This window comes from Saxophila tyrrhenica (assembly GCF_035928015.1).
Source record: "Saxophila tyrrhenica strain CCFEE 5935 chromosome Unknown scaffold_27, whole genome shotgun sequence".
Taxonomy (NCBI): Eukaryota; Fungi; Ascomycota; class Dothideomycetes; order Mycosphaerellales; family Extremaceae; genus Saxophila; species Saxophila tyrrhenica.
In genome coordinates, this window is record NW_027041759.1 from 178,552 (window position 1) to 203,429 (window position 24,878).

The 24,878-nt window shown below is 55.5% G+C and overlaps 10 protein-coding genes across 10 annotated transcripts; 6 read left to right on the forward strand and 4 right to left on the reverse strand.

The window, feature by feature from the left end:
* Nucleotides 1–201: 201 nt before the first annotated feature.
* Nucleotides 202–874, reverse strand: LTR77_010863 (uncharacterized protein; the record flags this gene model as incomplete). Its single annotated transcript, XM_064808080.1, has 2 exons — nt 202–747; nt 857–874. 2 exons carry the CDS (start codon nt 872–874, stop codon nt 202–204), a joined length of 564 nt encoding a protein of 187 aa, XP_064653802.1.
* Nucleotides 875–1,234: 360 nt separating this feature from the next.
* On the reverse strand, nt 1,235–1,666 carry LTR77_010864 (uncharacterized protein; the record flags this gene model as incomplete). The annotated part of the gene is made up of 1 exon (XM_064808081.1): nt 1,235–1,666. One exon carries the CDS (start codon nt 1,664–1,666, stop codon nt 1,235–1,237), a length of 432 nt encoding a protein of 143 aa, XP_064653803.1.
* A 1,153-nt stretch (nt 1,667–2,819) lies between these two features.
* Nucleotides 2,820–5,642, forward strand: FOX2_2 (bifunctional hydroxyacyl-CoA dehydrogenase/enoyl-CoA hydratase fox2; the record flags this gene model as incomplete). Its single annotated transcript, XM_064808082.1, has 3 exons — nt 2,820–2,981; nt 3,036–4,797; nt 4,852–5,642. The coding sequence occupies 3 exons, from the start codon at nt 2,820–2,822 to the stop codon at nt 5,640–5,642; spliced, it is 2,715 nt and encodes a 904-aa protein (XP_064653804.1).
* Nucleotides 5,643–5,995: 353 nt separating this feature from the next.
* Nucleotides 5,996–8,505, forward strand: LTR77_010866 (uncharacterized protein; the record flags this gene model as incomplete). The annotated part of the gene is made up of 3 exons (XM_064808083.1): nt 5,996–6,819; nt 6,876–6,962; nt 7,425–8,505. 3 exons carry the CDS (start codon nt 5,996–5,998, stop codon nt 8,503–8,505), a joined length of 1,992 nt encoding a protein of 663 aa, XP_064653805.1.
* A 464-nt stretch (nt 8,506–8,969) lies between these two features.
* PNS1 (putative choline transporter, neither null mutation nor overexpression affects choline transport) lies at nt 8,970–10,644 on the forward strand (the record flags this gene model as incomplete). The annotated part of the gene is made up of 3 exons (XM_064808084.1): nt 8,970–9,457; nt 9,509–10,235; nt 10,288–10,644. 3 exons carry the CDS (start codon nt 8,970–8,972, stop codon nt 10,642–10,644), a joined length of 1,572 nt encoding a protein of 523 aa, XP_064653806.1.
* Nucleotides 10,645–11,423: 779 nt separating this feature from the next.
* LTR77_010868 (uncharacterized protein) lies at nt 11,424–15,960 on the forward strand (the record flags this gene model as incomplete). The annotated part of the gene is made up of 4 exons (XM_064808085.1): nt 11,424–12,586; nt 13,303–13,449; nt 13,507–13,572; nt 13,626–15,960. The coding sequence occupies 4 exons, from the start codon at nt 11,424–11,426 to the stop codon at nt 15,958–15,960; spliced, it is 3,711 nt and encodes a 1,236-aa protein (XP_064653807.1).
* A 344-nt stretch (nt 15,961–16,304) lies between these two features.
* On the forward strand, nt 16,305–17,972 carry GLO3 (ADP-ribosylation factor GTPase activating protein, ER-Golgi transport; the record flags this gene model as incomplete). The annotated part of the gene is made up of 4 exons (XM_064808086.1): nt 16,305–16,509; nt 16,579–16,762; nt 16,817–17,568; nt 17,629–17,972. 4 exons carry the CDS (start codon nt 16,305–16,307, stop codon nt 17,970–17,972), a joined length of 1,485 nt encoding a protein of 494 aa, XP_064653808.1.
* A 166-nt stretch (nt 17,973–18,138) lies between these two features.
* LTR77_010870 (uncharacterized protein) lies at nt 18,139–19,555 on the reverse strand (the record flags this gene model as incomplete). The annotated part of the gene is made up of 2 exons (XM_064808087.1): nt 18,139–18,393; nt 18,596–19,555. The coding sequence occupies 2 exons, from the start codon at nt 19,553–19,555 to the stop codon at nt 18,139–18,141; spliced, it is 1,215 nt and encodes a 404-aa protein (XP_064653809.1).
* A 337-nt stretch (nt 19,556–19,892) lies between these two features.
* LTR77_010871 (uncharacterized protein) lies at nt 19,893–20,646 on the reverse strand (the record flags this gene model as incomplete). Its single annotated transcript, XM_064808088.1, has 2 exons — nt 19,893–19,968; nt 20,018–20,646. The coding sequence occupies 2 exons, from the start codon at nt 20,644–20,646 to the stop codon at nt 19,893–19,895; spliced, it is 705 nt and encodes a 234-aa protein (XP_064653810.1).
* Nucleotides 20,647–21,873: 1,227 nt separating this feature from the next.
* Nucleotides 21,874–22,251, forward strand: LTR77_010872 (uncharacterized protein; the record flags this gene model as incomplete). The annotated part of the gene is made up of 1 exon (XM_064808089.1): nt 21,874–22,251. The coding sequence occupies one exon, from the start codon at nt 21,874–21,876 to the stop codon at nt 22,249–22,251; it is 378 nt and encodes a 125-aa protein (XP_064653811.1).
* Nucleotides 22,252–24,878: the final 2,627 nt, after the last annotated feature.

Genomic DNA, 24,878 nt, shown 5'->3' on the forward strand with positions numbered 1-24,878 from the left:
AGTATCAAGATCCGCAGCATGCACTTTGACCTACCTGACTGGGTGTGGCCGCTTGATCGATGGCTACATAACAGGGAAGTTCCTCATCTCTCGCATTGCCGTTCCATGCTGCTTGAGCTTGGACAAATCAGTTCACACTAGAACGGGTCCGATATGGAAAGTCCAACAAGCAGTTGCAAAGACAGCTGGTAGTAGGAGCGCCTAATCAGACTGCTGGGAGTCAGAGTCACCCTGCAACGCCCTCTCCCGCAGGGTTTCTCTCTGTTTGGGTCCCAACGTGGCCGCCCACGCCCGAGTGATCTTTTGCATAGCTTTAGCCCTCTCTTCAACCTTATCAGTCTTGTTGAGAGCACCATCGACGTCAAACATTAAGAATCTGTCGTTCTCATGTTGCCACTTATCCCGCCGCAACCCCTCAGATGCTTCGCGCAGTGCGGCTGTAGCTTGCTGAAACCGGGTCTCGTACAACTTGTGCCGGCACCAGAAGTCGAGGTATATCCGGACCTTGTCGTGCTCGGACTCCTCGGAGAAGTCTTCGGGATCCCATACCAAGTCGTAGAAGTAGAATTCGTAAAACCGCTTGACTACGGCCACGCTCGCCCGCAGCATGATACGCCTGTCTTCTTCAAAGAGGCAGCCTGCGTGGTCGCGGAAGGGACATTTTAGTTTGTCGTGAGGCATACTAGCGTGGATGTAGACGAATCTTTGATTCAGCGTTCGAGAGTCGGGCGTTGGATGCGTGCTGGCCTTTGAGAAAGGAAAATTCTGGTTCCCGAATGACAGTGCGAGTGTAGTGATGGAAGACGGTGGTGCGGAGGTTGCTAGGCTACCTTGAGACACCGTGTCTGCTTTGTACCTCACTCGGCTGTCCCATGTTTGCTAGGTCCTGGTCAGTATAGAATGGTTCGTTCCATATTGAATGAGAGTACCGACAGACTTGCGCATGGTTTCACTGTCAACTCTCGTAACACCGTTAGTCCGGGATGGGGTGTAACGGCAGCACAGCATGTCACACGAAGGTGGGACATCTCATAGTATCCCGCTGCTGTACACCAAGAGGTTGATCGAGGTGTCAAAGCGTCGCACAACTCGTTCAAACGCTCGCAGACACTGTGGTGTGATTCAATGGCAGCGGACGGCTTGATTGATGGAGTACCTACTAGCAACTCAGACCGAAAAGCAAAGAGCATGCAAAACTTCAAGCTGCGTTGGGCGTCCCAAGGAGCTGCAAGGCTCAGTGTCGGATTTGGTGTCTGTTTTTATGCGACAGAGTGTTGAGCCAGATTTTGCTTTCTCTCAACATAGCGCTGGCCATGGAATGACATTCAGCAGCTCTGCCCAGCATGACAGAGATGGATGCAGCCAACTTGGTCTCGTCATGCTCTTGGTTATCCTCTTGTATCTCCGCATAAGCCGCCCGTAATGGAGCCTCAGCTCGCTGGAGTATGAGCTTATACGGGCCATGCCTACTGTGAAACTGTGCATAGGCTTTCGCTTTCTCATCCGGATCGGTCCCAGTCCGGAACAGCGAAGGGCTGAGTGATCCATACCTTGGGTAGATCGAATAGATCTGTTGCAGGTGGCTCTGTAGTTTCACCCGCCTCTCCTCGGTGAAGAGACATGTGCTGTGGTCGTCTCTCGGACACCCCTTGCATTCGATGGCCATGCTGGTTGGTTACGACGGGAAGTTTGTGTCGGTTGTGTGATGATTCGTTTTGGCGGACAATGGTGTTGGTTGTGTGTTGATTTGTTTTGAACGGACGTTGGTGTTGGTTGTATGATGATTGGTTTTGAAAAGACGTTCGTGTTGGTGGTTTGATGATTGAGCGGAACGTAGATACAGTGGAAGAAGGTCGGTTTGGTGGCTGCGAACAATCCTTCTTATAGCTCATTTCAAGAGATGGTCAATGGTGTGCAGGGTGCTGCATTGAATGGTGATGATCGTCGACATGCTTGCCAGCACCAGGTCATGAGCAGGATATGGATCTGTAAAGAGTAGTACATAAATTGCTCGTTGGACTCACCAATGACGCCGTACGGCATACTTTGGACGTCTGTCCCGCTTCTCCCCTATATGAGAGACTTCCAAAGGTGTGTTCACTGCCGGCTTGCGTAACACCGAAGGCTTGCGGGCGAGAATGAACAGGGGCACAGCATGGTGCTTGGGCCGCATGCATTGAGTAGAGCCGGTGTCCACGACCTGCGTGAAGGCCGTTCCATGCCGCCTTCGCAACGATCTCGGAGCTAACGTCGCCACTGCCTCGAGACCTCCTAGAAAGCTCCGCGTGAAGTTGACCCTTTCTTACGTCCCTCTGGAGCCAGAAGCCATAGCAGGATCTGTCAGAGCGTGGACGGTCCGGGAACGGCAGCGGCTTGGACGTTGCTATGCCTGAACTACAGCGGCCTTCTCCGAGACTGCGTTGCTGATGAAGAGGCCGACGGACCGTGACAGCAAACAGAACACCGCGAAAGCAGTGTCATCGTGTCTTCTATCATTGGGGGCTGTCGCGGGTCCGGTTCATGTACGATATCGCTTGATCATATTTCTTGATACAGCACAAGATCACCAGATGTCGTACATGTCATGGCGTGGTGCTCCAAGGTCAATCGTTTTGGCAGTCATTGCTTTTGTGGCTGGGTGAGGCAAGTGAGGTGAGATGGTCGTCCGGAGTCCGGATTTCATACCGCGCAAGTGCCGCGAACCTCGGCATCTCTGAGCTTCATGTGAGAGTGACCATCATGTGCTCTGGATGACTTCCTTCTCCTCTCCTCCCCTCTTGTCCTCATATCCAGTCTCACCCTACAATCAAAACGTCAAAATGGCTGGAGAACAACTGAGATACGACGGTCAAACCGTTGTAGTTACAGGAGCTGGCGGCGGACTCGGAAAGGCTTACGCCGTCTTCTTTGCTTCGAGAGGAGCCAATGTCGTGGTCAACGATCTCGGTGGCTCCTTCAATGGAGTGGGTGGAAGCTCGAGTGTATGCAAGACGCCTCTGTATACTATAGAAACGCATGCAGCTAACATCAACTAGATGGCCGACCAAGTGGTCAAGGAGATCACCCAAGCAGGAGGGAAAGCGGTAGCCAACTACGACGATGTGGTCAACGGCGAATCCATCATCAAGACCGCGATCGATAACTTCGGACGCATCGATATCCTGATCAACAACGCTGGTATCCTGCGGGACATTAGCTTCAAGAACATGAAGGACCAGGATTGGGATCTGATTATGAAAGTGCATGTCATTGGAGCATACAAGTGCGCGAGAGCAGCATGGCCACATATGCGAAAGCAGAAGTACGGTCGGGTCATTAACACATCGTCGGCTGCAGGATTGTTTGGCAACTTCGGACAATGCAATTACTCTGCTGCTAAGCTCTCGCAAGTCGGCTTTACGGAGACGCTGGCGAAGGAGGGCAGGAAGTACAACATTCTCTGTAATGTGATTGCGCCCATCGCAGGATCGAGGTTGACGGCAACCGTGATGCCGCCTGAGGTGCTGGAGGTGCTGAAGCCGGACTATGTGGTGCCGCTGGTGGCAGTTCTCGTACATCCGTCGAACGACGAGAGCGGAGCGATCTTCGAAGTTGGCGGTGGTCACGTTGCGAAAATGAGATGGGAACGTGCAAAGGGCGCGTTGCTTCGCGCTGACGACTCTTTCACACCAGGAGCCCTTCTCAAGAAGTGGGACAATGTCAGCGACTTCTCCGAGCCATCCCACCCGGAAGGCCCGGCCAACTTCATGGAGCTGCTGGAGGACGCCCAAAAGCTGCCAAAGAACCCACCGTCAGAAGACATCAGCTTCAAGGACAGAGTTGTCCTGATCACTGGCGGTGGAGCTGGTCTTGGTCGCATCTACTGCCTGCAGTTCGCCAAGTACGGTGCAAAGGTGGTTGTGAACGACCTGGCGGATCCCGAGCCAGCGGTGCAGGAGATCAAGAAGAGCGGCGGGGAGGCCTTTGGCGTCAAGGCCAGCGCAGAGGAAGGCGATGCTGTTGTCAAGGCCATCATTGACAAGTATGGCCGCATCGACGTGATCGTCAACAACGCCGGCATCCTGCGTGACAAGTCGTTCCAGAACATGGATGACAACCTTTTCAACACTGTCTTCAATGTCCACCTCCGCGGCACCTACAAGATCAGCAAGGCTGCCTGGCCATACATGCTCAAGCAGAAGTATGGCCGCATCGTCAACACCACTTCTACGTCCGGCATCTACGGCAACTTTGGCCAGGCCAACTATGCGGCAGCCAAGTGCGGCATCCTGGGCTTCTCTCGAGCGCTCGCTCGCGAAGGACAGAAGTACAACATCTACGTCAACACCATCGCGCCAAATGCTGGCACCAACATGACTCGCTCCATCATGCCCGAGGAGATGGTTCAGGCGTTCAAGCCCGACTATGTCGCTCCGATCGTCCTGCTCATGTGTTCCGACAAGATGCCACAGCCAGCCACTGGACGTTTGTTCGAGTCTGGATCTGGATGGGCTGCTGAGACCAGGTGGCAGCGCACGGGTGGTGCACTGTTCAACGCCGATGCTTCGATGACCCCAGAAGCGGTGAAGTCGAAGTGGAACGCCATTGTCGACTTTGATGACGGCCGGGCTGATCACCCCGAGTCTTCGCAGGAAGCACAAAATAAGATCATGGCTAATCTGGTCAAGAAAGAGAAAGCTAGCAAGAAGTCTTCCGGTGAGGACGGCAAGCAGTATCTGGAGGCCATCGAGAAGGCGAAGCAGGCAAAGGCCGAGGGCTCTGAATTTGCTTACGACGAGAGAGATGTCATACTTTACAGTGAGTGCATGCGCGGCATCAGCTAGTGCAACAACCAGCTAACCTGTCAATCAGATCTCGGCGTTGGAGCAAAGCGAAAAGACCTCCCACTCGTCTTTGAGAACGATGAGAAGTTCCAGGTCCTTCCTACCTTCGGTGTCATCCCACCCTTCAATGCCGTGGCACCCTTCAGCATGGCTGACCTCGTTCCCAACTTCAACCCCATGATGCTGCTGCACGGCGAACAGTACCTCGAGATCCGCTCCTCACCTATCCCTACCGAAGCTGTGCTAGAGACGTTCCCCAAGCTCGTCGAGGTCGTGGACAAGGGCAACGCAGGCATCATCGTCACCGGCCAGACCACCAAGGATAAGAAGACTGGCAAGGAACTCTTCTACAACGAGTCGACCGTCTTCATCCGCGGTGCCGGCGGCTTCGGTGGCGCGAAGAAGGGTGCGGATCGCGGCGCTGCCTCTCGTGTCTTCAACCCGCCGAAGCGACAGCCTGACATGGTTGTCGAGGAGAAGACGACCGAGGAGCAGGCGTGTGTCTACCGGCTGTCCGGTGACCGCAACCCGCTGCACGTGGACCCCGAGTTCAGCAAGGTGGGTGGGTTCGAAGTGCCCATCCTGCACGGCTTGTGCTTCTTCGGCATTGCTGGGAAGCACGTCTACCAGAACTACGGCATGTTCAGGAATATTAAGGTGCGGTTTGCGGGCACCGTTCTGCCTGGACAGACGCTGGCTACGGAGATGTGGAAGGAGGGCAACGTCGTCATCTTACAGGTTAAGGTCCTCGACACTGGAAAATTGTGCATTTCGGGAGCTGGAGCAGAGTTGGTGGATGGTGGGAACTCGAAGCTGTAATCTATGGTTGTGTAGTCTGTATACTCGATTTGGAACAAAACAGCGTTTCTGATTGACAACGAGTGTGAGATGCCCAACGAGCACACGACTGTAGACCGACGAGAGCCAGGCGTGCCAGTTATCGAAACATGATTGGTGTGGTCTAGATCTGACTCCTGCCCGTCATGTCCCGCCGTCCGAGGAAGATGAAGATGAGGTGACACGTGCATGACTCTTATCAGCCGGACCCCCTCTCGGTCTCAGACAAAGCTCCTTGTTGTCGCGGAGTGCTCTCATCTGTATCTCCATAGACATAGATCGTCCCTTTCAAGTCCACAAGTCCTCCTCGTCCGGTACCTCGTACAACCAGCACAATGGCCACGCCCACAAAGCCCTCCATCCTCACGCCACCCTCCGAGCCAACGCCCATTGAGCGCGTCGAAGCCTGGACCGTCTCGCAGGCCGCAGACGTCTTGAGCGCGACCTCCATCTCTTCTCCCACGCCCGCCCCTGCTGTGCGAGGAGCTTCCGTCCGACTGGACATCCCGCTCGACGAGGCCGCGTTGAACGACGACCGCCCCCGCTCCAAGCCGGAAGCTGTTCATGTCGTGCACAAACGGCGCGAGCCAGTGCGTAGGGACAGCTTGAAGCGTCGGGAAGCTTTGCTCAAGGGCAAAGAAGGCAGTCGGCAGCGCAGGCGATGGGAGAACGATCGCTTGGTCGGCAATCCCTATGCGCAGCCCCCGTTGCCTGAAGATTGGGAGGTGAGACCCATGAACCAGCGGCAGAGCGTGCCCTATTTCCTCGCTCCGTTGTGGGATGCCGAATATGCGCGTCTGAATCAGCAGCGGGAACTGCGCAAGGCCAAGGTCAACGCGCCGACGAACAAGGAAGAGGAGGCCGCGGCGCAAGTCAAGCGGGAGTTGCGGGCGAAGCTTAAGAGGTCTCGCGGCGCGAAGGCGCTGTTGCAGGACTTGGAGCAGGAAGTCAGGGGGTTCGTGGAGCAGTGGGAGGAGAAGCAGAGGCAATTGGAGGCTGAAGGCGTCATTGAGCCGGATAGTGAGGATGAGGAGATTGTCTTTGTCGGACGCAACGGGGCGATGAGTGATGAGATGCGGGCGAAGAGGGAGAGTGAAGGCTTGGAAAGGGACAAGGTGGTGTTTGAGAGTCTTGTCCACGATCACGGTGCTTCGTTTGGGTACGGCGGGCATTTCCTTTCATTTGTCATGGGGTCTTTACTGACGTCTAGTGTAGACGCTTCCTCGTGCACGCCATTGCGCAATACTACGATCTGGCGACATGGTCGGTCACCACACGCGATGCGCCTCCTAAGCGACAGGCGTATGTTGGCGTGAAGACTGATCCCGTCACGAGACGGCCAAGTTCCTCGCGCTCTGAGATGCCACGACCTTTGTGGACGGTTGTGTGATACTCTTCGACACAGTCTGGCCGAGCGCTGTACATTTACTTCTGAATACTACCAGCAGATACACGAGAGCATTGTCAATGTAGAAGTGCCGTGCGTCTGTGCACTGGCATCTGAGCATGGTCGTGTCTCTTTGTTCCAATCACTTCTTCCTCCCGCATCCGGCGTCTTACGTTTCCTTTGTTCGTCCCACAAGTGATATCAAGTCAATCTGGGTCAATGGCGCTTGAATCCTCGGATACGCAGTACACAGCAGTGCTCCATCGAACTGCGCTTCCATACATCGTCAAAAGGTCAGCTTCACCAGTGAACGAAAGAAGTTGCTCTTCGAGCCCAACATCCGCCCCGATTAGCCAGTATGTGCCAACTCTGTGCAGTCAAGATGATCGCGGCGCGGAACAGGTGGCCCACCCCCTTGTCGACGTCAAACGAAGCGTCGAGTTCCTCGTTCCTTTGGCCCATGATGAGTGGGAGAAGATGCGGTCTCAAGAAGACAAGGCCCTCCGCAACAAGCCAACTGACGAGCTGATCAATGCCGTGTCAGCTATTGCAAAGAACATTGCCGGAGCCAGCGCGCTCCACGACAAATGGTGGACGTCGCCGGAGAAGCGTTGGCAGCGGGATTTGCTTGTCGCCACTGGGGATGAGACGAAGTTGAGCAAGCTGTATGCGATTCGTAAGGAGACGACTGATATGATCGAGGAGATGGAGGCGAAGGTGGGACTGTTTGCGAAGTGGTGCCTCGGGTTGGATGGCGGGTTTGAGCAGTTGAAAAATAGGACGGGCAATGACGAAAGTCTCAAGAACAGGGCTGCCGATGCTGCCAACAAGCAAAAGACCGAGAAAGGCAAGGCAAACGACGCAGAGAGAGCTCGTAAGCCTGAAGAGAGCGATGCGGACAAAGAAGGCAGCGCCCATGAGGTGGAGAGTGGAGAAGGCATGGCGGCCTTTTGGGAGGAACTGAAAGCGAAGAGAGTCGAGGCCAACGCCAAGGTCAAATCGGCGCAGATAGCAGCAGGGATCGCCAGGTCGAAGGAGATTCGAGCGGCAAAGGTTGCACAGAAGGAGGCAGAGAAGCAGGCTCGAGTGGAGCAGGCCAAAGCAGACGAGCGGGCCAGGTTGGCTAGAGTGGCAAGACGGGAGGCACAAGAGACTACCACTGACGGGGAGTCCTCGACTGCTGATCTGGGCGATCTCTGGGACTCGGCGAAGAGTGGCAGAGAGAAGAAAGACTCCAAGGTGGAGAGGAAGGCCAGAGCACATAGGAGAAAGCATGAGGAGGCAGATCTGAAGATTGTGAGGGCCAAAGCTGAGCAGGGAGCGAAAAGGTTGATGAAAAAGCAGGAGAAGGCAGAGCTGAGGGAGAAGGAGAGGGCTGAGATGAAGAGGTTGGAGGGAAGACTCTCGGATATGGAGGTCAGCCGTGATGCTGCGATCGAGGATGATGAAGAGGCGTAGGGGCTTTAAGCCAGACCGGTTGGTGGTAGAGACTGCTCTTGTTTATATTGTGGTTAGATACCTTAGTAAGCCGTCCCCGTTGCATGTAAACGTCTCCTTGAACAAGTGATGCCGTAGCGGTATATGTAGTAGGTACCTGTATGTAGATGGATGAAAGATGGATGAAAGATGAAAGATGGATGAAAGATGAAAGATGGATGAAAGATGGATGAAAGAGACGGGAGAGGTTCAACGGTCTAGAACAAAGCGGCACCGGCTGCCTGGTACCGCATGCGCTAGTGGGAGATGGCGCTAAACTCAATCCAAGTGAAGATCGACAACAGTGACGACGATGTCTCCCGCCCGCTCGAGCGACTTTTGTTGACGACGCGCCTGAAGTCTCTTCTCTCCTCACCTCCTACGCGAACCTGCAACATCAGCTACATTGCATCTCCCTAGGCTGTATCGGCCCGGACAGTACGACAATGGCGCACCATCGCGGCCAAGCTGCCGACTACTACGATGCGCAGCCCCCACCGCAGGCCTATGGAGGACAGCAGTATCAACAGCCACACCCGCCGCAGCAACAATGGAAGGGATCAGACCACATGCCACCGCCGCCCACGTACAACCAGAACTTCGCCAACGGAGATTCGAAGCCATCTTTCGACCAGCAGTTCAAGGTCGACAAACCGAAGTGGAACGACATCTGGGCCGGAATACTGTTCCTCGCAGTCGCAGCTGGCTTCGTAGCAGTGAGCGGGATCAGTATTCAGGGATATGCGTCAACGTACGGCTTCAATGGCGGCGGCATCTACGGCTCGGACAATACCTTCGGCCTCACGACCAACACGATGGTGCTGTTCATCTTCTGCTTGGTGGTTGCGCTGGTGTTTGGATACGGCTACGTCTCGCTGGCTAGATTGTTCACCAAGCAGTTCATCTGGATCACGGGCATCTTGAACATCCTTTGGTAAGTGTTGTCGTTGGGAAGGGCTTGGGAGGACATGGCTGACCATTCTAGGACGCTGGGAACGGCTATTTACATGCTCTACAGACACTACTGGAGCGGCGGCATCGTCTTCCTGCTTTTCGGCCTCTTCAGCGCATTCTGCTTCTGGACGTGGATCCCGCGCATCCCGTTCAGCGTCCTCATGCTGCAGACCGCCATCGACGTCTCCAAGAGCTTCGGCCATGTCTACCTCGTGTCCTTCCTCGGTGGCCTCGCAGCAGCGGCTTTCGGAGCATACTTCAGCGTCACTCTAGTCGCCGTCTACGTCAAGTATGAGCCTGGCAACAACCCAGCGTGTTCTACCGGCGGTAACTGCAGCTCCGCTACCGTCATCGGCCTGACTGCCTTCATCACTTTCGCCGGGTACTGGATCACCGAGTGGCTCAAGAACACGATCCACACGACCATCTCCGGCGTGTACGGCGCATGGTTCTTTGCGCCGAACAATCCAGCAAAGGGTGCGACTCGTGGCGCAGCGAGAAGAGCGTTGACGTACAGCTTCGGCTCCATCAGCCTGGGCAGTCTGCTTGTCGCCATCATTCAGTTCTTGAGACAGCTCTGCTCGATTGCACAGCAGAGCGAGGCCAACTCCGGGAACATTGCGGCCAGCTGCGCCTTCTGCGTTGTCAGGTGCTTGCTTGGCATACTCGAGTGGGCGGTCAACTTCATCAACCGTTATGCTTTCTCGTACATTGCGCTGTACGGGAAGTCGTACATCCAGTCTGCAAAGGCTACTTGGGTAAGTCCAGGCTTAGGCCGCGTCTGAAGTGCTTCGCTAATGTCAGATGCAGCGCCTGATTCGAGACCGTGGCATCGACGCCCTCATCAACGAGTGCCTGATCGGACCGGTCCTGACTATGGGCGCGACGTTCGTTGCTTTCGCCTGTGCCCTGATGGCCTACCTCTACCTCATCTTCACCGACCCGGCCTACAACCGCGATGGCGACTTCACTCCAGTCGTGATCGCATACGCATTCTTGATCGGCCTGCAGATCACTCATTGCTTCACGGTGCCATTGTCAAGCGGCATCGACACGATCTTCGTTGCCATGGCGTGGGACCCGGAGGCGCTGATGAGAGAGCACCCCGAGCTGTACCACAACATGGTCAAGGTGTATCCGCACGTGCAGCAGGCGATACATGCTTGAGGCGGTGTTTGAAAGTACTGCAAGTCGTTGCAGATGGAAAAGCAAGATACCCATTGGTCCCACAGCGTTCGTAGTTGTATAATACTGCTGTTCTCAACAGGGTTCGGGGTAACGGTTCAGTGTTCCCTTGGTGTACCATTTCCGCTCGCACTCGTTGGTCATGTCAGTCATGTGCGACAGGTACCTAGATCGGTATGACGGACCAACGAGAAGTTTATGTTGGGCAGGAATCGGGCCTTTCATGTGACGAAGATGATCCGCTTGGCCTGGAACCCCACCAACGCGCTCTTGCCCCACCACGTGTTGCCAGCGAAACTCTCCTTCCACAACGAAAAGTCGCAGTTCACCTTTGCTTCTTCCTTCTCGATACCTTCACATCGACACCTCTTGGACTTCGTTGACACTATAACAACAACGCAAGGTACGTACGTCAGCCGTCTTGCTAGCGAGCATCCTGCTGCTGCGTCTCCTCAATGGCTTCACCTCGCTCACCGACAAGATACAAGCGCTGACACTGGAATCATAGCCGTTGTCAAAAGGAACCCCTTCACAAGACCTTCCCTCAAGCTTTCAGACCACAGAGTGAGTGCAATGCCTCCACCAAACTCCCTCGTCGAGCTTGTTGCAAAGGCTATGTGCTAGGAACGACCAAGACTTGACCGCTTCTTGCTCTCAACCGCCTACATCGACCTTCCTTACGATATGACAAACCTCACTTCTCCTCATATCCACTGACCGCTTTCCCTTCCAGACACCTCACCCCCATATACACCGTCACCATGGGCAAGAAGAGCATCCACTTCGGCGGCGGCAACATCGGACGTGGCTTCGTTGCCGAGTTCCTGCACGAGTCTGGCTACGAAGTCGTCTTTGTGGATGTTATTGACAGCCTCATCGAGACCCTCCAGAAGACTCCAAGCTACGAGGTCACCGAGATCGGACCAGAGGGCGAGAAGAAGTTCACAATCGACAACTTCCGCGCCATCAACAGCAAGCATGAGATGGACAAGGTGATCCACGAGATCGCTACTGCGGACACCGTCACCTGCGCCGTCGGCCCCAACATCCTCAAATTCATCGCCGAGCCAATTGCCAAGGGTATCGAGGCCCGCAAGGAGAGCAACCCGATTGCTGTCATTGCTTGCGAGAACGCCATTGGAGCCACCGACACTCTCCGCGGCTTCATCGAGCAGAAGCTGTCCGACGAGACCAAGGCCAACATCAAGGACAAGGCTCGCTTCGCCAACTCGGCCATCGACCGTATTGTGCCACTACAGGACGAAGGCATGGGCATGAACGTGAAGATTGAGAAGTTCTACGAGTGGTGTGTTGAGTCCGCCCCGTTCAAGCCCAGCGAACCACCAGCGATCAAAGGCGTGCACTACGTTGAGGACCTCCAGCCGTACATTGAGCGCAAGTTGTACACTGTCAATACTGGCCACGCCACCGCCGCCTACTACGGCTACAACAAAGGCAAGACGTACATTCACGAGGTGCTTGAGGACAAGGAGCTGCATGACATCGTCCAGAACACTCTCAAGGAGACCGCTCACCTCATCTGCACGAAGTTCACCCACATCAGCAAGAGCGAGCAGGAGGAGTACGTTCAGGCCATCGTCAAGCGTATCTCCAACCCAGTGCTGAAGGATGTGGTGGAGCGTGTCGGTCGTGCTCCCCTCCGCAAGCTTTCCCGCAAGGAGCGCTTCATCGGACCAGCGGCTATGCTTGCCGAGAACGGCGAGAAGGTGGACTGCCTGATGGGTGGTGTCGAGATGGCCCTGCGCTTCCAGAACGTTGAGGGCGACGAGGAGAGCGCGGAGCTGGCCAAGAAGATGAAGGAGATGAGCGCGACCGAGGCGACGAAGAGCCTCACTGGGCTGGAGGAGAACCACCCCCTCTTCAAGCGTGTCGAGGAGGCCGTCGCGAAGGTCCAGAAGGAGAAGTGAGTACTGCTTAGGAACCTTCATTCGAGGCCAGCTGCTGACGTTGTTTTTCTCCGCCAGGGCCTAGAATGCCAGAGACGACTCGCCCATGGCAGCACGTGCAATAGCTACCTGAAAATGAGAATGTGAACCTCTTGGACCCCAGTAGAAGGCTGGCATGAGTTATGATGGTATGGTGGCATGAACGATGGGGAGTTCTCGATGAGCGGGCATTGCAGTGCAGGCGGAAAAGCCAGTCCATAATGTTGAAGCCAATGCTGCTTATACGAATGAGAGACAATCTCCACACCGTCCTTTCCTATGCATCGAGTGGCATGTAATACCGCATGACAATCTTTCCCGTTTGCTTTGTAGTACATGTAGCGAATGCTCCTGTGCGGCTGCCTCCCATTGTCAGTAGGTTCCGCAGACGTACCACGTTTGAGACCTCTCGTGCAGGTTGCGGTATGTTCCACCATTCGTTCTAGACCTGAGTAGACTATCACCTAAGGTATTAATATACCAGATATCTCGAATCAACCAAGAGAAGGATATGAGTGGTAGTGAATGGCAGCATCCAGTCTGCAAGAAGTCCTTGTGACGTAGCCTCATCCCGCTCGCTGCTGCTGCTGCTTTCTCCCCACCTTCAACCAGCATTGCAACAACAACACCTCTTCACATTCTTCACATCCCCAAGCAGATCAATTAGCTAACCATACCCACTCCGCAACCGCAGGCTCTTCGGCAACACGCTCGTTCGCTTGAGTCTCCGAGGCCGGCAACCGGAAGTGCAGCCCACGGCGCCTCCGCCACCGAACATCAACGACCTGGCGGGCAGGGGACCCTGGAGAAGGGCAGCGAGGATGGCCATTGACTGGGTTCCGTAGGTTGAGAGGACGCGCAAAAAGAGCAGAGGAGCACAAGCTAACATTGGGAATAGTCACCCTGAAGCGCAGAACCTCGCCAAAGCAGAGAAGGGCTTCTACCCCGTCCGCATACCAGTCGCGTGAGTAGCCTCAGCTGGAACCACGTGAATGGGAGACTAACCTCGAGATCCAGCCACTGGCAACTCCGACACTACATCTCCACCCCCGAGCCCGACCTCCTCTACTTCGCCTCGGGTCATGATATATTTTGCCTGAATACAAGCACGAAGAAGCGCAAGCACATCGCTTCAATCCCCTTCGAAGCACGATGTACCGCCAGCGGCTTCGGCTACGTCTGTATCGGCGGCGAGGAGCGCGGACACTTTGCGGCGATCAAGCTGGACGGATCAGCTGGGAGAGGAAGCATGGACGTGGACACAGCTCTGCCTCTGGATTCGTGGCGGCAGGCACAGCAGCATACGCATGATGGCGGCAGGAGAGCGGCGAGCGTCAATGTACAGCGGATCGGGGAGGATATAGTGAATTCGATCTCGATACACCGCATACAGGACGAGGAGGCGCATCTGGACGACATTGTGGCGGTCCTGACGAACAACGATCGGACGGTCAGAGTCTACAGCTTACCTTCGAGCACCGAGACTGCTTGTCTAGAGCTGCCGTTCTTCATGAACCATGCTACCGTCAGTCCAGATGGGCAGACGCTGGTGGCGGTAGGTGATGTGAATCTGGCCTACTTCTTTACGAGGGAAATCGTGCAGCAGCCACCGCAGATACACAAACCGCACAACAGACTTACGAGCGCGAGCATCAAGTGGACGTTAACGAATGTTGTCAGCCTACATTTCTCGGAGCAGGCGAGCACGATGTGCTATTTCACAACCGCCTGGAGCCCGAGCGGGCAACTGGTCGCTGTGGGCTCGGAGGGCGGATACATCACAGTCCTTGACATCGACTTTTTGAAAGACTCGGATGTTGATGACAGTGATGCGGTGGTGGCGGTAGTGCCTGGCTCGAGACCCGATCTGACCAACCCTCATCCCGGCGCCATACGAACAATGATGTTTTCGCCTGAGCCTTGGGATCTACTTGTTTGGGCTGAAGACCAAGGACGGATATGCATCGGCGATCTGCGAACGGGTCTCAAGAGTCGGCAGGTCATTAGCTTGGAGCCCAGGGATGAGAAGCTACGGCGGATGGCGTACGAAGATGTGCCGAGCGAGGATGTCATGAGCATGGGCTCGCATCCTTCTGGGCTGGCTTTGGATCTGCGAGAGCTTGACGAGCTGGAGCGAGATTTGATACGGCGGTATCGGCAGGGCGAGGATACTGCGTACGAATCGCTTGATGCGCGGAGAAGACATCGGCAGCAGAGGGTTGACTTGGCGAGCGCGCGAAGCCAGATGCAGGCTGAACGGGATGCACGGCAGCAGGCGGCGCTCCTCGACGATCCACGAGGCCTTACCGCTCGAGAACAGCAGGTCCTTGACAATTTAAGGACGGCAAGACAGCAGGAGGAGGCACGATCGCAGAATGGTGGACAGCCGAGAGGTGTCAACTACACTTCAGCTGACATGTTTCGAGATACACCTTCTACACGCTCAGGTGCTACAAGTACTGAGGCTGGCGACCCTTCGACAAGACCGATCAGTGAGATTTTGAGCTCGGTGCAAGACTCTTTTCCAGAGCTCTCCAGGACGAATGCAGCGAGCCCAGGGCCGCGGCCAAGATCATCACATGGTCCTGACACGCCCGATTCGCTTCCATCGCTTGAGAGCATGAGCAATAGTGGCAGAGGTAGCGGAGCGAGCCAATGGGCGGCAACGACCAACAGTCTCGTCCGACTCAGCGATGGCTCACGCTTACCTCGCCGCCGAGCTTCAGTTGTCCTCAGTCCACCCGCTACCGACTCCCCTTCGAGCTCTACCAGCCGTGGCCCCGCTGCCGATGCCGCCGCGGCCGCTGCTGAAGAAGATCAGAACCCCTGGCGTACCATCGAAGAGCACATGTCGCTTGCCCGCGGTCCGCTGTTCGAGAATGCTCGCTCACGCTTGCAAGAGGGTGCTGCTCGAGCATCCCCACCAACCGGCATCCGCGACTACAGCTCTCCATCGAGCATGCGGCCGACAGAATCTGACCTTCAAACCGAGTTGGCTGCCGAACGCGCTCGGGCTCGCTCTCTCGCACGTCAGCGTGATCGGCTACGCAGTCTGGGAGACGCACGAGATTCTGGCCTTGCTGGTGCGACTCTAGGCCCAAATGCCGGAGCAGCTGCTCGTGCGTTCCCTGGCGGTTTCACTCAAGGCAACGAGATCTTACTTCGGAGGGTGCAGCTCCAGCAGATGCAGCAGCTACGGAATGGGTTTGGGAGGGAGGTCGGTGTGCGGACTGCAGGACTGGCCATGAGTCCCGATGGCAGGACGTTGTGGGCTGCTTGTGAAGACGGCATCTTTGAGGTGGACATTGGGGTCAAGGCGAGGATGTTCTGGCCGGCTATTGATCCGAGGTGATGTCGGAGACGGATTGAGTGGATTAGCGTGGCGTTCGTTGGGTTATCGGTATGAAGGAGGCATGGTTGGTGTGATATCTACGGCTCTTTGAGTTTTGGTGCTTGAGCGTGGGTGCTCTTCTGGCCTGTAGTAGTGTTCATTGGCATGATGCCGTCACGATCATCCGCGTTAACAACCCCTTCCTCTGCTCTCCGTCTTGTTGGTTATGATGGTGAACGTGCCAAGAGTGGTTCGAGGGCTGACCTTCCGCAAGGGTCAAATATTCCACCTGGCTGTCCCACTCCACTTCAATACCACCACTACCGCCTCCTCTGCCGTCTTCTCCCTACGACTGATACGCAGCCATGGCCCTCGCACCCAAGACGACATCGCACAGCATCTTCGAGAAGCTGAAGCGCAACGCGGCCAACAAGATCTGTTTCGACTGCGGCGCAAAGAACCCCACCTGGTCCAGCGTGCCCTTCGGCATCTATTTGTGTTTGGACTGCTCTGCCAACCACCGGAACCTGGGTGTGCACATCAGCTTTGTGCGGAGTACCAATCTCGACCGTGAGTAGTCCAAGAATGCTGGGGAAAGGAAGGGTGTTGGGCACAGGCTGACATGGCTTTGGGACGCAGAATGGCAATGGGATCAACTACGGCGGATGAAGACGGGTGGCAATGAGAGCGCTACCAAGTACTTCCAGACGCACGGCGGTACGGCGGCTTTGGCGAGCAAGGACCCCAAAACGAAATACACGAGCAATGCGGCGACGAAGTACAAGGATGAGCTGGCGCGGAGGGTGGAGGCGGACATCAGGAAGTGAGTGAGGCGCAAGAGAAGCGGAGAGGACTGTGACTGACAGACGTTGCGCAGATTCCCGGATGATGTCAATGTGGATGACTTGGTAGACGACAGCGAAGGCACTGGAACAAACACTCCTGCCGGCGAACCCGGTGACGACTTCTTCTCTTCATGGGACAAGCCAGCAATCAAAAGACCCAGCAACCCTCCTTCACGGACAGGGACACCAGGCATCAATCGCACCGCTTCACCTTTCCTCAATGCCAATGGAAACAACGCAGCAGGACGACCAAAATCACCACTCAAGACTTCCGATGCGGCGGGTTCAGAATCATCCGCTCCTCCTGCAGCTGCTCGTGCGATCTCCTCTTCCGCCGTTCGCAAGACAGCCACAGCCAGCAAGCCTAAAGCCAACATCTTGGGCGCAAAGAAGACGAAACTGGGAGCGAAGAAGGTGGACTCCAGTGCGCTTGACTTTGATGAGGCAGAGAAGAAGGCTCGGGAGGAAGCCGAGCGGAAAGAGAGGTTGGGATACGATCCGAACGAAGAGACGCCAGCAGAGAGCACGATAACTGCATCACAACCTGCTGCGAGCACAGCGACAATACACCAGCCAACACCAGTGAGCCCAGGGCGAGCAGGCAGCTTCGGAGCAACTGGAGGCTCGAAACAACAGAGTGACAGCGACATGGATAGGTTGGGCATGGGCGTGCGGAAACTGGGCTTTGGGCAGGTCGGTGGAGGTGCGGCAAAGGCTGCTGGTGGTGCCGCGCCGGCAAGAGGGCTTGGATTTGGCGCTGTCAGCAGCAAGCCCGCCGTGCAGGGTACGTTGAGGGAGGCTCTTCTAATTCTCATAGGCCTATGCTAATGCTACTGCAACACAGATGACTCCGAACGCTTCGCGCGCGAGAAGTTTGGCACACAAAAAGGGATCTCTTCAGACGAATTCTTTGGCCGCAACGACTTCAATCCCACTCAACAGAACGAAGCTCGCACACGCCTGCAAGGCTTCGAAGGCGCCACCTCTATTTCTTCCAATGCGTACTTTGGCCGGCCTGAAGAGGACATGGACTCAGCGGAGTACAGTGGTAACATGGAAGATGCGGCAAAGGACTTTGTCCGCAGATTTGGTATTACGGCTGGCGACGATATCGAGAATCTAACTGCGATGGTTGGTGAGGGTGCCGGCAAGCTGAGGGGCGCAATCAGGGATTACCTGAACAGCTAAGTATGGTGGATGTCTGGGCGGAGGTGGTTGGCTGGCCGGCTTTGAAGCGTTTGTTGGGTGTATGATGTGTTGATGAGCGTTCGATAGATTGCGGTATATCAATGTCGAACCACATGGTACGATGTTTCGCTCGTTGTCGACCTGTGGCCGTCTCCCGGTACCACAGCTACCTTTCCTTCCTATGTCGATGTCGTCTCCGTTGTCTGCGTTCGCTCTGTTCTCGCTTTCTCATCTCTTCGGCCTCCCTGTCCTTCGTCCTCTCCATCTGCGCTCGCTGCTGGCGTTCTTCGAGAAGCACTGCTTCCAGTCTCAACCCGAACCGACGTTGCTCTGCTCGCCTCCCTGGTTTGTGTTTCTTGAACAGCGCCAACAGTATGAGAACGAGGGCTGCTGCCTCGTCCAAATGCAACATGGTGTTGAGCTACTGGCGATGCGGCATGGTTGCTCAGGCAGACGAGTGCCCAACTCATCGTATACTTGATTCCATCTATTTGCCCGCATGAAGACAGCCGGTCAGTCAGCAAACCAGCCCTCATAGTTAACTGCGCGTGAAAGGTGCGGTTGATTCATTGATACACTATTTGTACATTTGCGCCAACTCACGGCAAGCAAGCTAATCTAACACTATCAAGTCCAGAATAGTACACCTTGGGTGATATCGTCACCGAATCCGCCGGCACGTGGTCCATGTTCACCACGCGGTCGAACTTGATGCTGAAGTGTCCCCAGAACGACCGCAGATCCGAGCCGTAACACTCCATGCCCGTCTCTGAGTCCTGCCCCGCTACCACCACCAAGAACGCGTCCTGGAATTCCCACAGCACCGGGTCTCTGTTCACGATGCTCTGCATATTCTGCCACAGATCTCCCAGCTCATCTGACCGTACTTTGATCGACACCGGCGTCTCCGGGGCTTCATGGTTTGAGACTATTCGCTGGCAGTCGCTCGCCATCCTGATGCCGCGGTATGATCGCGCGTACGCGGGCACGCCGTAGGTGCACCCTTCCCGTCTCCGCGCCGCGTGTAGTATAGAAGGCACCATCACGTAGTCCGTCCATGCGCGCATGAACTCCTCTGAATGCACGACCCCGCCGCTGATGTTCGGAAAGACGACGAAGGTGGAGAAGCGTGGTGTCGAGCGGCCGATCATGTCTTCGCTCGTCCCCAGTTGGATCGCGGGCAGATTGCCCGGAGAAGGCGACCAGCCGCAGCGGTTCTGGAAGTGGGTGCAGATCTGGTTGCTTTCGACGGTGTCCAGAGCACGGTTGTTGAGGAAGCAGGACGCGTTCCAGTACCAGTTGTTGCTGGCCTTGTTGAAGACTTCGAGGGAGTGGGGGAAGGCGATCAAGCCCGGGCCGTAGTAGCATTTCTGGAGGTTGGAGGGCTCGGGGCTCGCTGAGTGGTAGTCTAGTGCATTGCGCGTAGAAAGGCGCACTTCGTCGAGGTCCATGCTGCTCGTAGAGTTCGAAGAATCGTCCATGTCGAAGTCCATGCGCCGCTGTTTGACGGGCGCGCAGTAGAGATCGTCGTCGTCGGCGGCGCGTCGCTTCAGTGGTCGGACGGGTTGGATGTTGAAAGGCATGGCTGTCGATTAAAGTAAGAAGACGTGAAGGTTACCCAGGTAGTTCATAGAAAGGAATGCGAAAGACAGGAAGCAGGAAGACGTGAGGTGAAAGAAGATGAAGGACGCTGGCCTCCCCTCCCCGAGGAGGCTGTAGCCATGTGAGACAGGAGGGAATTGTCCATTGAATGATCTATGCGCAATGCTCCCAGCCCGGTTCACGGAGACGGACCAGGCCTGAAGTCTCGAATCTGCGACTGGAAATAGCTCTCGGCCTTGCGCAACCACCGAGGGCGCATGCACGTCCGCTTCCCCACGAACCGTCTCGCTACCTCCCAAGGGTCGGGTGGTTTCTTCCTCAGTCCTCATCCTCAATGATTTCTTCGCAAGGTGCTGGCCTTGCGTTGTCGTCGACGGTCGAGACATGCTCGATGCTGTTCAAGCAGTCAGTCTTGAGTTTGTATGGCAATTTTGCAAACCTACCACTGCGTGTACAGCGTGAGCTCTGCACATTCTTCTGGAATGGCTTCCTCGCGGTCTCGATAGTATAGCACGACCGCAGGCCCGTACGGCAAGTCAGAGTCGCACGCATACCACCCGCCGAAGCGTGTATCAGCAGTCTTGTCGACGTAGCGGAGGTGAGGCTTCATGCTTGAGCCGCGTGAGACGACTACACCGGCAGTACCATAGCCGCAGTTGATTTGAACAGGGCGTCTGTCATCTTGGTCGGTCTCGTTGGCAGATGGAATGATGACTCCATACGGCACTGGTGGTGTTGCGCCATCGGTGATGATGTCGCTGGTCTTGTCCCTTGCATCAGCAGCCGTGCCGTTGACATAGAAGGCGCGGCTGTAGTCTGGTGAGCTTCCGTCATTGGGCTGAAGTATGGCGTAGTCATAGCAGGCGCCGATGTGGTATGAGGAGACTGCCCAGTCTTGGATGGAGGGGGCGAGGTCGCCGGAGATGACGTCTGCAACGAGGCGGAAGTTTGAGGACGTCGTGCAACTCAGCTGTGGTGTAGGAGTCGCTGATGTTGCCTTTTCAGAGCAGGTTGTCTTCGCAGCTGCAAGACCAGTGATGCCGAGCACGAGAAACTGGAGTGACCGCGCCATCGTGGTGATGTTGGAGACGCCGATGAAAACCTCGAAAACGGGGTGAAGTGGGTGCAAGGAAAGGTAAAAAGAGTTTCTCAGGAATGCACCTTCCACCTACTTGCACGTACCCACACATCGAGCGTCCTTGCACACTCATCTCACTACCTGAGAAGTTGGCAGCATCTTCTTTGTCATTCGCGGCCTCACGTAAGTTCTGGTAGCACCGGTGTGACGTACAAGACGGCACACTGACACCGACCCATCAGCAGACAAAGGCCTCGGTTTCCCATGTTGGTAGTGCTCGCACCATGCCCATCTGAATGTTCCATTCATCAAACACATGAAAATGCATTCGTGACACCAGATCGGCATCGACTTCCCGGAGGCTGGAAATGGCTTTGGTATCAGCGGGCTACCTTCACGCCTGCACCGACCCGGTACTCTTCGAGATGCTGGATTCTGTACGCCACTACCATGAGTGTAACCATTTCGATCAGCCTGCTTCCCTGCTTCCCAACTGCGCCTGGTCCGAGATAGCCAAGCTGGGCTGAGGTTGCACACTGGCCACTGTGATCAATCTCAAGGCCGGCCTTATGGCGCGGGCGAGGTGATGACGGGGGGCATACTTCATTCACGCAGTCGGTCTATCCACATTCGCAACGCGGGAAGATATTGACTGCGACGCAGTGACACCATGCTGATCGAACGACCGCGATCGGATGCGCTAACGGACTGCAAAGCGGCAAAGACGGTCGCATTCAACGCGAAGTTTGCACCCTCAGCTCGTTCACGGCGGGAAATGTTGGCGCCCGTGAATTGGAAATCGAGCCATCGGTCGCTCAGTGAATGGAAGATCGATATCCCACTTGGAGCTCACATCCAGCAACCAGCCGCTGGAAAGGCGAATATAAGCTGTAGGCACTCTCGAGCAAATTCCTCTTCCTCCACTCCACTCTACTCTTCGCATCTTTGAATACACTTCTTCGAAACCTTTCTCCCGCCCAGCATAGCTCTCTCAAACCTCTCGAACATCGAACATAACGATCACGATCAGACATCCACGCCCACTGCCACGCTGAGACATCTCCGCCATCAATACCACCAACCACCTTCGATCCACCCACTCAACATCTCCGAACCTCCCCACGCCTTCACGATGACGGGTGGTATCTTCACGAGGTCCGAGCGTGAAGAGATCCGAGAGGCCATGTAAACAGCACAAAGTCTGCTCCACGTGGCTTGGCGATGGGCTCTACCCAATTCAACAATGCCTCTTCGAAGACAAAGTGCATGATCTACATTGACTTCAGATGCAAATGTGACAACGAAACCCTTGGGCAGACCAGAACTACTCTCGACGAAGCACGCCAGAAGGTTAACAATGAGGACGTGAACCGCGAAGAAGCCAAATTGTACCAAGCCGTCATGAACGCCCTGGGTGTAGTCGATGAGGTCTATGCCAGATACAGCAGCATGTACCGGGCGACCGAGGCATGGACAGAAAGTCTCTCTGAGGAGAAGAGAGAGTTCGTGAAGGCAAAGCTGAATCAGACTTTGATGGACTTGCAACAATCAGACCGAGACAAAACGTGTCAACTCGGGGGCCTGCAGCAGGAGATGTGATCGGAAACGATGTTCTAGGCGACATGTAGCATGCGGACGATGGTGTGAGCGTCCGAGACATTTGGGGGAGTATTGGGCTTGCTCTTTTGCTGAGAAGCCATGGACGATTCGCTGGGGTGCCTAGATTATGCTTTGGAATGTGGGTAGCTAGTTGGCGATCGAGTGGTCATATTTAGTCAGAAAGGTGCATGTGCATATGAAACCACCCATGTGGAGTTCAGGTCTTGAAGCTGCCACATCTCACCGGCATGAGCCCGAAATGTGTACTCAGTTCTCTCAGCTTAGCACTTTCCTCGCTCAAGGCCTCCGCCCTGCGATCTTCTCTGCCAGTCGACTTCTTCTTGTCGTCAGAATAAGCAGCTCGATCGTCGCGCCATGGACAAATCATAGGTAGGCGTGTCGCTTGCGCTATATTTGAACGGTGAGGCCGCACCGGCAGCGCTGCCAATGGCAATCTGCATCCCAGTTGCAAATCCCTACTTGTCGTAGTGAGAGCTTTTTGATGCCGAGCCATGTAAAGCCCCCGCCGATCAATGTCGAGAGCCCAAGCGAGACGAAAAAGCAGCCGGCAAAGCTCAATCCAACGCCGTGGTTAGCGATGAGGAAGGTTTGCACGAGCATTGATGTAGCGAAGCCGCCGATGCAGAGGATGCCTTGCTGCTCGGCCTGATCACGAAGCCATGCAGTGAAAACGTACTTTCCGGAGCCGGCAAAGTCCACGGGGATGAGAGGTTGCAGCACTTGACTGCTCCATCCAGCTGCGATTCCGTTGATGGTGTAGGCGGGAAGACGCTGAACTTGTGGACATACCCAGGCCGACCAACCGCCCCGCGGCGAAGGCCGATGTCCTCCAATCCTTCGCTTCAGCTTGAACATCCTTCTTGTGTAGAAGCTGCCCTACGCGACCAGTACTCCAATGCCCCCGCAATGGCTGCTGTAAGTCTGGAGCTGTGGGGCTGTGCATAGCTAATAGTGACGGAGACTTGGACAGTCCTGCCCTTCAAGAGTCCAGCGGAGCATCCAATTGCGATGGACACGTGTTTTGCCGCATCCTCAACACCAACGCCCGCGTAGTTTGGCGTCCTTGGCCCAAGCACTCGTTGCTCGCACCCGCGGGTAACCTTGAGATTTACCGCGGCAAGAAAGCCATACTCATGGCATTTCTACCTCTGAGGAAGGTCCAAGGTCCGTTCAGCATCGCCTCATGCACGCCGCGCTCTTGTTCTTCTGCTAGGCGAGCTACTGCAGTGCAGCTTGGAGCTGACGACGCCTCTGAAGCTCCAGCAAGGATGAACTGGTCCGTCAAAAGACTTGCCTGCCGCCGAAGCCTTCAAAGCCCGTATTCTCCCCAACATGGCGGCTCACAAGCGGGTTGCAGACGACAGCGAGAGGGGAAGTGGTGGCATTTGAAGGGCCCAACGGAGAGGAAGATATTTTCTCCTAGCGTATGAATATGAATCACCGGGTTACCAATCGAGCCAATGTACAACACCAACCCGAAGCAACTTCTCCCATTCTCCCATCTCCCATCCAGTCTTCAGATCCTCTCGGTGCGGATTTAATCATCTACCACGGCTTCATATGTCTCATTGAAGCTGTCCAGCTGCTTGGGTGGAGACTGCGTCCGAGACGGAGGATTGAATTTGGTGATCTGCTATGTCCTCAGCGCACTACCTCGACCCTTCCGCTGCTCTGCTGCAGACCTGCGGCTTACAAGCTGCCGAGACGCTTCAGACCGTCACCTGTGCTGCTGCCGGTCATACCAAGGGGTTGAGTAGCTGAAGCACCGTATGGCCTAGCTCGCTAGAAACACTCAGCCGCGCCTGGAAACTGGAAAGCCATTTGCACACAGGGCCGAATCTTCCTACCCCTCATGTGATCAAGGATTCAAAAGGCCACTCTTCCTCCTGCTCAGTGTGCAGACTACCATGTGCAGAACGATCCAGAAGTATCAGCCTGCTGGGAGACCGGGACATCGTGACAGATGACCCGTACTCCATCAAGGGATGCTGAACCGCTACAACAGCTCTGTCCCGTTTTCGTAAGGTTACACACGCTTTCCAACACATCGCTCCAACCTCAACTTCATCTTCCTTTTCCCACAAAACGTGTTTTCTGCTAACAGGTACAAGCCGGGAGGCGAGCGGAACCCACCGCGCGATCTTGTGGATGAGTCGTGCCAAAGCTTTCGAACCTGTGGAGCCTTGAAGTGTTCCCAAGAAGGTGACTGAGCTGTCGAAAAATATCCAGCTCGCCCATCGCTCTGTCGACAGTCCTGGGGTTCATGGCCGCGTATAGTCCTGGTATCTCGAGGTCGATCAAAGTGAGGCGATTGTCTCCCTACACAGCATACCGGACTTCTGGTATCAGCGGCACCGCTTAATGTGCCCGCTCTTCCCAGCAACTACCACTTTCTTACGCCAGACTTCAAGTTCTACGGGCGGTCTGAAAGGAAGGCCAACAGGTGCAGTCCTACGGTACACCGGCTCTCCATCCCTCAGGTGTACTGGCTGAACCGCTGCTATCATCCTCTCGAAGCCTAGAAGCGTCCTAACATCATCATGCAAGGACATACAGTAGATCGCAGCCGCGATACTTCTAGCATGGTAAATGCCGGATGGCTACTT